At 37.0% G+C, this 14,425-nt stretch overlaps 2 protein-coding genes across 2 annotated transcripts; both read right to left on the reverse strand.

The window, feature by feature from the left end:
- Positions 1 to 4,772: 4,772 nt before the first annotated feature.
- Positions 4,773 to 11,070, reverse strand: LOC140950208 (spliceosome-associated protein CWC15 homolog). The gene is made up of 6 exons (XM_073399409.1): positions 10,856 to 11,070; positions 9,816 to 10,034; positions 9,113 to 9,194; positions 8,183 to 8,283; positions 6,481 to 6,538; positions 4,773 to 5,790 (listed from the first exon to the last, which is right to left on the reverse strand). The coding sequence occupies exons 1-6, from the start codon at positions 10,984 to 10,986 to the stop codon at positions 5,719 to 5,721; spliced, it is 663 nt and encodes a 220-aa protein (XP_073255510.1). The 5' UTR covers positions 10,987 to 11,070; the 3' UTR covers positions 4,773 to 5,718.
- A 2,421-nt stretch (positions 11,071 to 13,491) lies between these two features.
- LOC140950460 (sorting nexin-24-like) lies at positions 13,492 to 14,389 on the reverse strand. Its single transcript, XM_073399691.1, has one exon. It carries the CDS (start codon positions 14,297 to 14,299, stop codon positions 13,709 to 13,711), a length of 591 nt encoding a protein of 196 aa, XP_073255792.1. The 5' UTR covers positions 14,300 to 14,389; the 3' UTR covers positions 13,492 to 13,708.
- Positions 14,390 to 14,425: the final 36 nt, after the last annotated feature.

Genomic DNA, 14,425 nt, shown 5'->3' on the forward strand with positions numbered 1-14,425 from the left:
ATCTATTTGTACTCTGGGTAGCCTCAAGTAAAAAGAGCGGTTTTCAATGTACACCGTTGTTGGGTTCCCCTGTTTATTGGAAGGACACGGAACGACTTATCTCAAAATGTGACTATTTACGTTCCACATGGTTTGCGATATTTTTTTGGCGCAAACCTTGGTCTTAAAACATAGAACACAGATTGAGTTAACGCAAAAAACGTCACAATTGTCAGACCACATTATGCGTTACCGCAAACCTTGGTCCCAGTAAAGTGCACCTTTTTTTGCCAGGAATGACTTTATGACGCCGATCTGGTCAATTGAGTGGACGTGATTTGTGAGCTGAGAACAGAAGAGTTAAACACCCCGTATTTTGCAATAACGCAAAGTGTAGTATTGAAACAGCACCATAGTTTGAAATGTCGCAAAATAAGACTTTGCAACAAGGCCCATCTTTTGAAACGCATATGTTATTTCAAATGATGTCTTTGTCTTTTTAAAAAGGGCAGTTTTTATTGGTCCGTGCAGTTGGTCGAAACGGAAAGGGTTATACCATGGGAGGAGTACGTTCATTGGTTGTAGATGAGGTTAATCGACAAATCCCACTGTTTTAAATCACAGACGGTTTAATTTGCACTGAGATGGCATTGATGTTCTAAAGTAAATAGGTGGGTGAATGTCCTGTCAACCATAACTTGGAAATCTCTTCTTTTTGGGCTAGTATCTTTCTCTGACTGTCAAAATGACACAATTTTTGCTGGGTTTATGCCGATGGCCTTTCAGAACCCCTACCCCATTATTATACTATCTATTCTGAGGACCCTATAGAAGCCCTCTTATCCACTTTTTGACAAATATAATTTACGCTATCACAATATATGTAGTCACTTTTCTTTCTATGCATCTACCTTATAGAGTCAACTTTTCAACCGCGAATCTTCTGTTGAATTTCTACTCAAAAATGTGCGACACCATTGTAATGTTCAACCTCATTATAGCTAATCTAGACGTGAAAATGCGACCTCGCCCAGCAGCACATCCCCATCAGCAAGAACAGAAAACAAGGAAATACTATATATAAGTTATGTTTCAATTAGCGGGAAACGTAATAGAAAATGATGCTAAAAAACTGGTCTTTTCCCTCATCGAGTTTTTCTGTTGAGGGTAGAGGGTGGTTGTACACAGGTTATTGCCAAAAGCAGCTAAACACATTGTTTTGTTGATTACTTCTGATGCACCTATGACTACAGGAATTACTTGCGTCAGTTTACAGCCAGATTTGTTCCAGCTTATTTTTAGTACGGTGTTCTTAATTAGTTAATTCCATTTCGATGCATTGATGGAAGTATTTCAGTCAGAGCACCTATCTTCGTCAAAGACAAAAAAAAGACAAAGACAAAGACAAAAAAAAGGAATAGTTGTTGGTAGATATGAATGGGACAGTGCGCGCTTACATGCTGCTGACTAGGATTTTAACATTCCTTATTTCTTGGCTTAAACCCTGCTCGTCATTTGGGAACCATCGTGTAGGTCTATACTGTAAAAACAGCAATAAAGAGAGCATAGAACACGCCAGAAATAAAATAAGAAAAAAAGATAAGAAATTCTGATGTATTTTTATTACTATTTTTATCACAAAAACTTACATAATATTTCTGTAATGCAATCTTACTCGTGAGATTGAGGTACTAGTGGTGCAGTGAGTCGAGAGTCCTCTATATCTCATTGAAAATGCTTTCACGTAAAAATATTAGGAATTTTCACATCAGGAATAATTCCTAACAAAGTATTTTATGTTTCTCCGAAAACTGAAAAATAGATCCATGGATTAATGTTACATTTCCCATTGACTAATGTTCATGCTCAAAAGGTTAGTCGTTTTCCATTCGATCGATTTGCATCCACACTACCGTTTTGGTGCGTTTACGACTGTCCACTCTGAAATGTTTAAACGATAAAATTGCACATTGAGCAAGTTGAACTCAATGCACATGCTATAAACACACGTGCCTGTAACACAAGTTCGGTCATCATTTTCATTTTGAGAGCGTTTTTAAGTCAATGGGTTTTTGATGAAAACGCTTAGCGTATTAGTGTGGACAGATGGCCTACAAGCTTTGAAATGTATGCATTTTTAAATGAAAACGCACTTAGTGTGAACGGGACCTTAATCAAATGTGCAATACTTCAAATGACCAAAATAACTGTCTTCTGGGTTTATTAGTTCCCACTTAGCTTACACGAAAGCTACCCCCACTCCCGTTTTAACCAGATGACTAGTATGACCCCTCCAGTTGCATTCTGATGTTTTTGTTTCATAACTGAGCTGTTTAGGAAATTATTTTCATCCTTTGGAGGTTGATCATATATTCAACCCTGTTAGCATAGATTTCCAAAAGGTGCCTTCTGTGGAAAACTTTGATTTCTGGAATGATGCCATGATATTCAATTTACTGCAGTTCTTCAGAAATTGGGCTACTCATCGGACTCTTATTGAAAGCCAGACAAGGGATGGGTGTTTAAATCTGTACAAATCTGTACACGACACAATTTATACCTTTGGAAAATGGGCAGTTTTAAGATCCTACACAATCGATTCCTATTGCAAAAGGCTCCTGAATTTAAGTCCCAGCGCTAAGTCTGGACCTCAGACACACTGGGCGAGAGGATCCCATATTTACAAGCTTCCATATGCTTCGTGTTTCTAGTAAATTTTTTAGTTTTGTTTAAGTGCAAACAGGCAATTTGCTAACTATTGTTGATGGAATAAAAGGTGGTAACGTGAACGATGAAATTAGTTTTTGTTGGTTTAATTATAAACCAAGAGTTAAATATAAGGATAGGAACGCCCGTTCCTTTATTGCTTGATTCTTAGTTTGTAAATTCAGTTGCCACTCAATCATAAATTTAGATTATCTTACAGGTGGCCCAGGGAGCCCACACAGTCTGTGTGTGTAACCGATAATTATTAAGATTATAAGGTCTTTTTTCTATTAAAAAGAGACATGGTAGATACTTCGTTCAGAATTGCTCAAAATACAACTTTTTAGGTAAAGGACGACATACCACTTTTGTGTAGCATTGATTCATGCACATATTTAGCGATATACCACTACAAATAATGCCTAGAAATAGTGTTAGCTCACTTGACTTTGCTACTAATGATATCTACGCCTTTTCTGAGCAGCACAGAATAGAATTGAACCCGATCAAATGTAAGGAGATGATAGTTAATTTTATGACCAACCATAATTTCATTATTAACCCTATGTCCATTGGTGCAGGCAGTGCAGGCAACACAATCAAAAGGGTTGTGGTGCATAAACGTTTTGGAGTTTATATTAGTAATGATCTGAAGTGGACCCATCATGTAGACTACATATTAAAAAGGCAAATAAGAGGCTTTACTCACTCAGACTTCTCAAGCAGTGAGGCACTCCACCAGTATTATTATATAATAATATATTATAAGCTTCTTTGTGTGTGTGTAAATAATGAATGATATCAAAAGAAAGGCTGGTGTAGATGTTGTGGTGCAATTTTATCCTTGGTTGAATTTTTTTTCCTTATAATACTTTATCGTATCAAAAACACTGATAGATGAAGGTGGTAACGAGTTACTTGCTTTAGAAAATACATGTACCTTTTTGATGAAATAATTGTTGACATGATAATAAATTTAAAAGAAAAGAAAATAGTGTGTGAAAATGTATGCCTTAAAATAATACACTACATACAGTCTACATTTCAAGTGGAAAATTTCCATACACATATTTCATGAATTGGTGAACTTAAAACACACACACATAAAAAAAAAACAAAAACAAATAAAATGGAATTATTATGGTTTTGCACTACTTTATTTTGTTATCAAAGTAAACGACTGTTGCCAGATGTGAAAAGGTTGCTATTTACAGAGGTTATATAACAGATCTACATAAACAGTGCTATTTTTCATCCAGACCAGTACTGCTTCACTGTCATACAATGTGATTTACTTCATTTTGTCCCCTTCACTACCAAAAGAAGCCTTAGTCAAAACTGGACAAAAATTTTCACATTTCACTTTGAAAAATGCTGAAAAACAAATAGTGTAATGTTAAAGGACTGCCAAGGAGGTTCCATTTGAATGGTCACACCCAAGGGTTTCATTAGACTACGAGTAGTCCCCCATTTTTCTTCAGGGGATAGTAGAGCGAGCGAAACGCGAGCGCGCATGAAAATCACCCCACGCGAGAAAAGGCGTGGGGTGATTTTCACGCACGCTCGCGTTTCGCTCGCTCTACTGTCCCTGAGGGAAAATGGGGGACTACTCGTAGTCTAGGATTTCCTTGACAGACTCACTTCAGTCTCATAGTTTGTGTGTGAAGTCACAGAAAATTTCCTGAGATACCTGGCACAAAACGGAAAATCCAAAATGGTGAGGGCCTGTAAGTGTTGGGGGTTAAATTCCAACAAATGAAATGGCCTTGAAACAGCAACATAAGTCTAGATGAAATGGAAACAAATCGGATGGTGCAGCTTAACTCACTATTTTGCAACGAAAAAAGAAGCAAAAAACAAAACCTGGCCACTACATTTCATTTCTACCATCCTATGGTCAACAAATGTTCAGAGGAGATGTATTTAACTAATATATATAAAATATTCCATGATTCTTGGCCAAAAAAGGTCCTGTTCATCAATCAATCATCTGGGACTTTTTTTGCCATTTCCTGCTAGGCCTTGGATATCTGCAAGTTCAGTCACAAGAGACTGCCACAGACTCAAAAGTTAAGACTAATGCTCCATTCAGTCCAACTAAACATGTTTATTAATCTAAGTTTAAGAAAATGATAAAAGAAAACCAGAACACAGGCTTTTACACAGAATTCACAATATTAAAAATTAACATTAATTACACAATATCATTTTCCAATTAATAAAAGAATAGTAAGGAACCACAAAGAATACAAATTTAAACTGTGTTGTACTAACATGTTAAACCTTTGGTGTGAATGGGGCTTAAGTCAGTACTAAGACTCTGAACATTTTAGAAGTCCCCTGGAACAACCTTGCAAGGTTTAACCCTAATCTGTAAAATAAGTGTGTACTTAAAGCCTGAGTATCAGGCCATCCTGGGGGGCTAAGGGATGGAGGAACACCTGATACGCAGGCTAGTGTGTACTGAAAATATGAGTGTTTTTTCAGTTTGTTTGATTCATTATTTTGATGTGTTCTGGAGAGTATTTCAGGATATCCCTGCTAACCCTTTTAACCCTAACATTCAAATTCTCATTTGCTATCCCTATATGTTTTCTATAGAAGAAGTGGGGAGAATTTGTTCAAGTATCAATTAGATTCATATTGTGTGATCATGTCCTTAATTCTCATGACCACCCTGTTTTATAAAGCAGTGATATTACAAGGAGAAATTTGATACTGATCACTCTTAGGGCTTAAAGGGTTATTAACTTTCTCAAAGTCCTTCTCTTCTCACTTTGAGCTTGGCTAGTGGGTAAGTCTAGGGTGTTCTCTGTTCTGTTTTAAAGTAAATCAGTTAGTAGCATCTTACAAGACATCATTATTCACTCTGAGAGGAAAAAGAGGCAGGTGACCCATTTTACAGTTATACAAGCTGAGATCCAGACTTTACAGAGATTAAAAAAAAACAAAAGTTTTAGGGATTCCAGTCTCCAATAAGCACCAAGGTCATCACTGAATCAATCGTGGTCAGGTATCAGTTGCATCCATGGTCTATTTCACATATTTTTGCATGAATTTTTTATGGAATTCTGATCGAAGGGTATCGTTGATAAAGTGTTGCTCCTGAAACAAAGTAAAACCAATACTCAAGTTAACCATATTTGGTTGTGACATTGATACTAAAGATACATCTGAAACATTTTTATAAAATTGAAAATGCTGTTTCTATGCCACTGCCTTAAAATTGGCTGCAATCCTCACAGCCATCCTCCTCCTGCTTTTAGGACTTTAGAATCTAGCTGCTAAGTGGACAGTGGCAGAAAGGAGGCTGCTGCAACAGAGGTTTGACTGCACTTTGCAATTATTATGTTTCATGAAAAGCAGTTTGAAGATTACCGTATTTTTTCAGTTATATGGTGCAGCATTTTTTCAAAGAAATTTTGCTTGATCAACCTCGATCTGTTCCAAAATCGGGGTGCGTCTTATAACCAAGCATTATCATGAAATGAAATGCAGGAATCTCCCTTTGTTGAAAAAAAGGAGCCATAACTACAATAAGGAACTTTGAAAACGCGGTTTTTTTGCAAGTGAAGATGGCGAAAAAAACGCAAAATTGGGGTTGCGTCTTATAACCAATTATTTATCAAGTATTTATGTGAAATTTTCAGTTTGTTAACTTAAAAGGATCAAGTTAAAAAATTCAGGGTGCGTCTCATAACTGAGTGCGCCTTATAACCGAAAAAATATGGTATAATATATACAATGTAAATACAAGTTAATCCTGGTCACTCTCTCATATCAGTATAAACTTACTTTCTTTTTTTCGTCTTCCCCCTTTGCACAGTTCTTAAATACAACATCATCATCCCACCTAAAATGATAAAGAAGTCACCAGTTAAATTAGTATGCAGTGATTGCTTCAAGGCCGGATACCCTTGGGGCCAGCTCTTAGACTGTTTTCTTAAAAGTTGTGTTCCTACAGAGAGTTATAGCAGTAAAAAAAATATTATTTAGTCTTAGATTGCGTGGGAATACCATAAAATTCTGAAAATAAGCCCCAGGGCTTATATTTTTCAAAGGTCCTTTTTGAGGGGCTTATTTTTGGAGGGGCTTATCTACAGAAGGAAATTTGCGTTTCAAAATCCATTGAGCTACCCTTATAGTTGGAAGTAAATTTACTATTTTTGCCTCGTTTCACTCTGTATTTGAGGGCAATTTTCCAAGTACAAGCCCCTGAGGGGCTTATATTTGGAGGGGCGATTTAACGGAGGGTTTTTTTGCGTTACCGGTTTGGGGGGCTTATACATGGAGGGGCTTATTTTCGGAATTTTACGGTATATGACAATGACTGCTTTGTAAAAGCTGACTGTTAGACATCACTTGGTGACCAAGCAAACATGGCCTTGCCTTAGTTACTTGAAAGACAAAGGGAGAATTTGACATTACAGTAAAACCTGTGACTAAAAACCTACATGTACACTTTCCCTAGTTAGGTTAGGGAAAAGTGGTAATTACATTTAGAACAAATTTAGGCTATTTAGGTTCTTAAATAAGTTTTTATTTATTTATTTATTTATTTATTTATTTGTTTTTTATACATTGTAGCTAATAAACAATTACCGGATGAGGTTTTTGTGATATCCAGAATAATCGAGGTTGAGGAACATGTCAGTGTTATCGGCCGAGCCGAAGGCCACGAGGATGATAACACTTAGTGAGACCTTGATTATTTAGGAATCACAAAAACCGAATTTAATAATGAATTATTATTGTTTTATTATACATTGTTTTGTCACTTATCTGCTAGCAGATAACTATCTAATCTGTAGGTTGGGTAGCCTGATTCTCAGACGTCCGAGGTTGTTCTCGGTCCCTTTGCTTCTTTCCTGAAGAGACCAGGAATGACCTTGGATGTCTGAGAATCAGGTTATTACCGTTTGCTGATTTCCAAAATTAGCTGTAAGCTCTTAGCCAATGAGGAGGCAGAAAATGAGTGCCATGTAAAATAAAGGTTTAATTGGTGGTATTCAGCTTGTTCCTCATATAACATCTGCAGCTGTACATACAATAATATTTACAATTGGAGTAATAAGGTTCCAATGTCTCCAAAGAGGATCCTGAATGTTGACTTGTCTTATTTCCCCAATTTTACAGGAATTTCTTTTATAGATTTTGGAAAATAAGAACCTGTTTCAAATTTTAGGCTAAACAAGGTCTTAAGTGTATAGAAGGTCCCAAACTGGCAAATTTTAGCCCACTGTAAAAGGTTTTTAAAAACCAGGTTCTTACTCGCCGGTTTTTACTGTAATTGCATCGGTCTTGTCACACACAACCACTTTATTGGTCAAGACTAGCGCATGCAGTACTAATCAATTGACTTGTTTTAACTTTTACGTGGCTTGAGCCTATTGGCAAATAGCAAAAGTTTTTCACAACCACTAACAGGGAACAACATTGCATATCAATGTTATTGGAGATTTCCACAAGAGAAAAGAATACTGGATTTTTGCAGTACCTTCTTTTTACTTTAAAATTGCTTTGTGTGTTGAGTAAAGGATTTCCAGTCATAATATTCTCCATTCGTATTCTCTCTTCTTCTTCTTTCTTTTCTCTTTCCTGTTATAAAATAATTAGAGACCCACATTAGTTGGCAGAAAAATCATGTTAGCTTTTAAAATGCATGAATTTGAGATACTGATGAAGATTACATGATACTGTTGGATGGTGACCAACTGAAAAAAAATTAACTAGCAATAAAAAATTACCCTTGACACTGACAGATATCTTATTTCCTTGTCAGCAGGGATTGTTTTTTTTTTCACTTACCCAGCAGGCTCAAAAAGATACCAAACACATTTCAAACACACTTTGTGAAAGCTTGTTAAAAATAATAAATCTAGTGATAATATTGCATAACATACACATGTACATGTAATGATTAATTTTCATAAGCTGCAGATAAGAAATGTAAAAATTCCAAAAGACGTTTATTCTATACCTTCTTATTGTGAAGAAAAGAAATAAACATATTTTGTGTTTCATCAGTAGTTGTTTTCATCAGTGATCTGGCTTTTTGCAAAAATTATATCAAAAGTATTGTATATTCTTTAATCTCTTTTCTCCACAAAAAAACTAAGATAATTGTTTTAAATTTTCCCATGAAAATGAAACCTATAAAAAAATTGTAAAAAGCCCACCAGCCCATTGCGCTGAAACTGTGAAATCCAGATTGCCTTGCATATGTTTCTTTATGAAAACACTAAGTTTTCTAGTTGCCCAGGAGCAAACATGAGGTGCCAGGGGCCACTGGGCAATGCTAGAGCACAGCCCTGTCACTGGATGTACAATTTACTGATTTTTAAAAACCTCTCGCATGGTGATTTCAGAAGGCCTGTGAAGATACTAGACAACATTACACAGTACATCATTCAGAATTGAAACTCACTTTTCTTGCTTCTTCTTGTGCCCTCTCCTTTTTTATTCTTTGTAACTCGGCAAGAAGTTCGGCAGTGTCATCTTCATCGTCACTGAAACAGGATCAACATTGTCAAATAAACTGTCAGAGTTCAGCTTTTAAATTTATCATAATTATCGAATTAACATTGTATCTGTCAACTTACAATAACTTAGCTTTTCACCCAAACTGGAATAGTGAACATCTGAGATGCAAAAATTAGAGATACCCCACACAAGCCGAGTTTGAATGAATGAAAAAGTCAAGCTCACAAATCTGGACAAAATGCAGCATTCTACTCAACAGAAGTACAATCCTATTGTCCAAAAAGAGAGTCTTTTTTTTTTTTACATTTCCCAGTCTGACTATGTAGAGTTGTAGTTAACCTGTTTTGCAAAAAGAGGAGATAAGATACTGCCACTGTTCCAGGCAGACAACACTTCAGTTACTTAAGTTTTGAATTTGATCACACCAAAGAAAATCTTACTCATTGCATTGAGTAGGCACATACAGTAACACCTACACTTAACCAAGACAACCAAGTGATAGAGTCAAGTGCCAGCAATTTTATAGATGGAGGAATAAATTTATTGTTTCTATAAGATCAATAGTATTCTCCGTAACAGAAGATATTTCTGTATCAAGGGGATGAGTGTCCACAAGGAAAAGTTTTGACTTTATCAAACTGTATCACCTTTCCTCAGAGTCATCATCATCATCATCATCAACAGGGTCATCTGCATCCAAATTAGAAGGAGGTGGTTGATCTAAACGAGGTCTCTTTGGTTGTTCACTGGCATATCTGCTGCCTTTTTCCTTGTTTCTTTCACGAGCTGCTAGTCTTTCACGTTCTTCCAAATCCTTGCGGAAGTCTCGGCCACGCAATTCCTCTGCAGTATCCTGCCCTGCTTGTCTGAAAATACATTATTGGAGGATACCTGTGAAGAACTGAGTGGATCTATAAATCTAATATGGAACCTTCTAGAAAAACACCCACAGTGACACCATAATGCTGGAAACAAAAAGTTGCTTGAAACCCCATATTTTTTCTTGCATGTGGCCATTATTTCAACCATCAACCAACATCCTTTTTTTGGCACAGTGGATTTTTACTTCATTTTCATTTTTTGGGTAACAAATAATGTAAGATACAGCTATATATATGCAAATACTATTTAACAGCTTCATTCTTTCATGCCTAAAAAATTTCATGAACATGACTTCTTGTGTCTCATTACTCTGTGAAAAGCCACTTGGAGAAGAAAGTAATAAATCCCAAACCCCGCCTCACGGCCACCTGCGTAATACAGTCACCTTGTTATTCAGCCACTTTTTTTTGGCAGTCTGGCCAAATGGCCATACATTTTCTTGTAAAAAACCCTCATTAATAAAGTCACTTGTTAAACAGGCCAAAGTTTTTTGCCCATTGATGACCGTATCAACAGGGTTCCACTCTCCATGTAATGAAGGTATGTTATTTCATTTTTAATGACGTGCGTGAATGCATATTATATACATGTACATTAAGGGACGCTAGAAACGAACTGGGAAATTATGGCATTCACAACAATCATGAATGTCGCCAAAAGTTTTCAGCAAGAACACCAATCTTGTAATGCGTTAAACCACCATCACTGTATGGGTTCCTGATTAAGTCAGAAATTAAAAGAAAGTGAGCAAAAATTAGCATCAACAGGCCAAAAAGTTGTGGTTACATTTACAGTAAGTTCATACCTGTGTTTTAGTTTTGTGTGCGACGGCAAATCACGACTCGAATACTGTTTTGACAGCGCGGAAAGATCTCCTTCGCCTTTTCCTCGACCGCCTTTTGCTGTGTCCCATGTCGGCCTAGCCGCTGTTGTCATAGTGCCACTTTCAAATCAGAAGAAGATGTTAATTCAAGAAGCAAAAATGCAAAGATACATGTATTAAGCAAAATGGCGTCGTTGGTTGGTAGGTACTTCATATATGCTTAGGTTTGACCGCTGGACAGTATGACAAATGTTTCTTCCTACTCCGTGCTCTTGCGTGTGTATGATGCACTGAATTTTAACATCAATTTTATTCCAGGGTCCTTTCAGGAATCATCCATAACAACAACAATGACGACGTCACTTATAAGGAGTGTTTTGTCTGATCTGTAAAAGTGAATGATGATGCCTGGGGTATAGGCCGAATTTTATTGTCCTTTTTTTTTTTACTTATTTTATTAGTGCCATACATGCTTTCGTTCATTAGAAGTAGTTTTCCCAGGATCAGAGGGATGATGCCATCTAGACCTATCTACAAGTACCAACCTCGTTCCCAGTGTTTTCTCCTACCCGCCCTATGGAGCGAGAGAGAGAGAAAGAGTAAGACAGTAAGTAATGGCCCTCTGGCCTATGTGTACCACAGCTAATAATAATTAACATTAACCTTTTCTGCACCCTCCCCACACCCCTGGCCCCTAGACAAAGACAATACAGCCAGCATGGAAGGGGAGGAGAGGTTGCCTCCCAGATTTTGGCACAGGTGGTTTTACTTTTGCTCCTGGCTGGTCTGAAATGTCATCAGTCTCTTTGCCTCACCCCCCCCCCCCCCCCCCTCCAGGAAGTAGCAAGGGGAGTAGGGCAAAGAGACAGACAACGTTTTCAGACTGTGCTACTGGCAAACCAAGGCAATATTGTTTACAAGGTAGCCTGACAAAAACAGCCCACATTTGGCAACGCTAACACTGGTTTCCCTGCCAAATGACATCTGAGAAACGAGCGCAGAAATTCTATACTGATGACGTGTCACTACACAGATCTCAGTAGTGCTTCTGATTGGTCGTGCCGCGAGGGAAATTTGATTCAACCAATCAGAAGCACTACCCAGATCTGGGTAGTGACGCGTCATCAGTATGCAATTTCTGCACTTGTTTCTCAGATGTCATTGGCTGAGAAACCAGTGGTGGCATTGCCAAATGTCACCAGTTTTTTCAGGCTGTTTAAAAGGCTGAAAACAGTTGCAATGTCCCTGTAATTAACAGCAAGTCCTCTCTCTATATAACAGATGTGCAAATACTCTCTGCAGCAATCATGGGCAGATTTAGAGGGAGTGAGGGGGTGGAAGCACCCCCTATTGTCTGAAATTGTGTAAGAATCATAAAGAATATTTTTATTGCCAGTGAAAATTGTTGGACAGAGAGATGCTCTCAGAGTTCTTTAACCAATAACGTTGAGTCTCTTGGCTCTTTTAGGATTTTCTGGATTCTCCCACTGCGAACTACGTCACTTTTAAGTTTCCTTTGGTGAGTGCTGGGCTAAGGTTGAAAAAAGCATTTCATTGATGATTTTAATAATCATCATAGTTATGTTCAGTAATTTTAAGAGGGTGTTGTTTTCAACCACTTTAATATATGCTATGGGTTATGTGGAAATAAAAAAAATAATGATAAAGGAGCAGGTATCTATATTTTTATTTATTTGCATTATTCATACTATTATATAAAATATGTTACTAATAATGACAACAACCCATTGTGTGCACTTTGCTTTTCAACTAAGCCTAATAAATAATTAGCCTGAGTGTACAGCCACATAAAGGCTAATAAATAACTTCAAAATCCAATACCCCAAAATAGGCGGTACTATTATGTTTTCATTGACAAATTCAATGCATTCATAATAATATAAGTATTCATACAAAAATAAAACAATATAAAGGAACCTCTATTAATCTTAGATGTCTGAAACTAATATTTTAATGATCACATGGATCCTTGCTCTTTTTGACTGTTATAATCAAAAACTCTGTATAAAAGTACTTACAAGTAGAAAAATAAGAAAGAAAGTAAAATGGATAAATATGATAAACTACTAATGGCTATAATATGAAAGATGCCTAAATTTGTTATGAAAATAACATTTTTTTCCCTTTTAATTGTGCCTGTTGCTGATAAATTTTGCCTGTTGGAAAAGACTGCCATCTCTGTGCTGAAAAATAACAGCACCCTTAATAGAAATCTTACCTTTTCTCTCATTATCAAACTCCCAATTTCTATAACCCTCTCACTACCACAGTATTAACTTGACCCAGAGACTCTGACTGGTCACATTCTTTCAATTTTCTGTCTGTTTGTCAAGTATGAAAGCTGATTATGAGAGTACTGATAGTATCTGGGCAGAGTGCAAATCCTGATTGCTCTATGTAAGCGATTTCAATTCTCTCCAGATATTTTCCACACAAAGTTAAATCAAGATGGTGACCTCTCAAATTTGCAATCTATCTCATATAACATAAAATGTTTGTTTTACTGTGTAAAATTTCATTTTCCACTTGCACATCTCTCATGATACACCTTGTCCCCCCCCTCCCCCTGCCAAAAGAAACAGTCTTTTGCCGTAATACTCAGCAGAAATGAAAGACAAAGGCTATGCAAAATTTTGGGGGACAAACAAGGTGTATGATGGGAGATGCACAAATGGTGAATATTGTACTTATTTATTAGCTAGGGTGCCACCTTTTTTTATAGATACCTCTATTCAACCTAATGTGTAATATCAGATTTGATTGTTCATGACGGACAGTCAGGCTCAGCTCAAAAAAATAACCTAAGACAGCCGTTTATTGAACTCTAAGTCTATCAAAACAATCTGTGACTTGTGTAGCTTGAAGATTTCCATACAAGCCTTCCAAAGTACCTTGTAGAACAACATCTGGTAGAGGATTTGTGCTGCAGACATAATCTTTAAAAGGATCACGAACAAAGCACACAAGAGGTTGATGAGTCAATTTAGGTCCTTCAACTGAATATCCATCAAGATCTTCAATCGAACTGGTTCTTGAATAATCTAAATTCTGCATTCGAATATGCTGTGGCAAATTGGTTTCCAAAAATCTTGTCAAAAGGTCATGAACTTCGCTGATCTCGATTAACGATACAAGATTTCTCAAGTATTCCTCCAGAGCTGCTCTTCTCGACTCCAAAAATCTAGTGTTCGTATTCAGCGGCTTAGGTAGCTTCGTTGATGGGAAATGAGGAGGGTTGTTGACCGATTTACAGACTTGTTTGTTGAATTGATAGAACTCCTGAAACCGTCTTTCGATCGTAACCTCACGACCACTTGGTTTTGTCACATGAATTTCGTAAACAAAATATCCTGATTCCGTTTCATCTTTCACTTTCCTAAATGAGGGAATAGCCAAAGCAATCATGGCTCGAGAGTAAACGCTTTCAAGTTTCTTTCTCTCGCCTTGTGACTTTCAAACATGACTAGGAGCATCTAGTGGAGAAACTTGCACAATATCACCCCCGTGGGGGTACTTGTAGGGATGTTTGGT

Source organism: Porites lutea, chromosome 10, assembly GCF_958299795.1.
Source record: "Porites lutea chromosome 10, jaPorLute2.1, whole genome shotgun sequence".
NCBI classification, from domain to species: Eukaryota; Metazoa; Cnidaria; class Anthozoa; order Scleractinia; family Poritidae; genus Porites; species Porites lutea.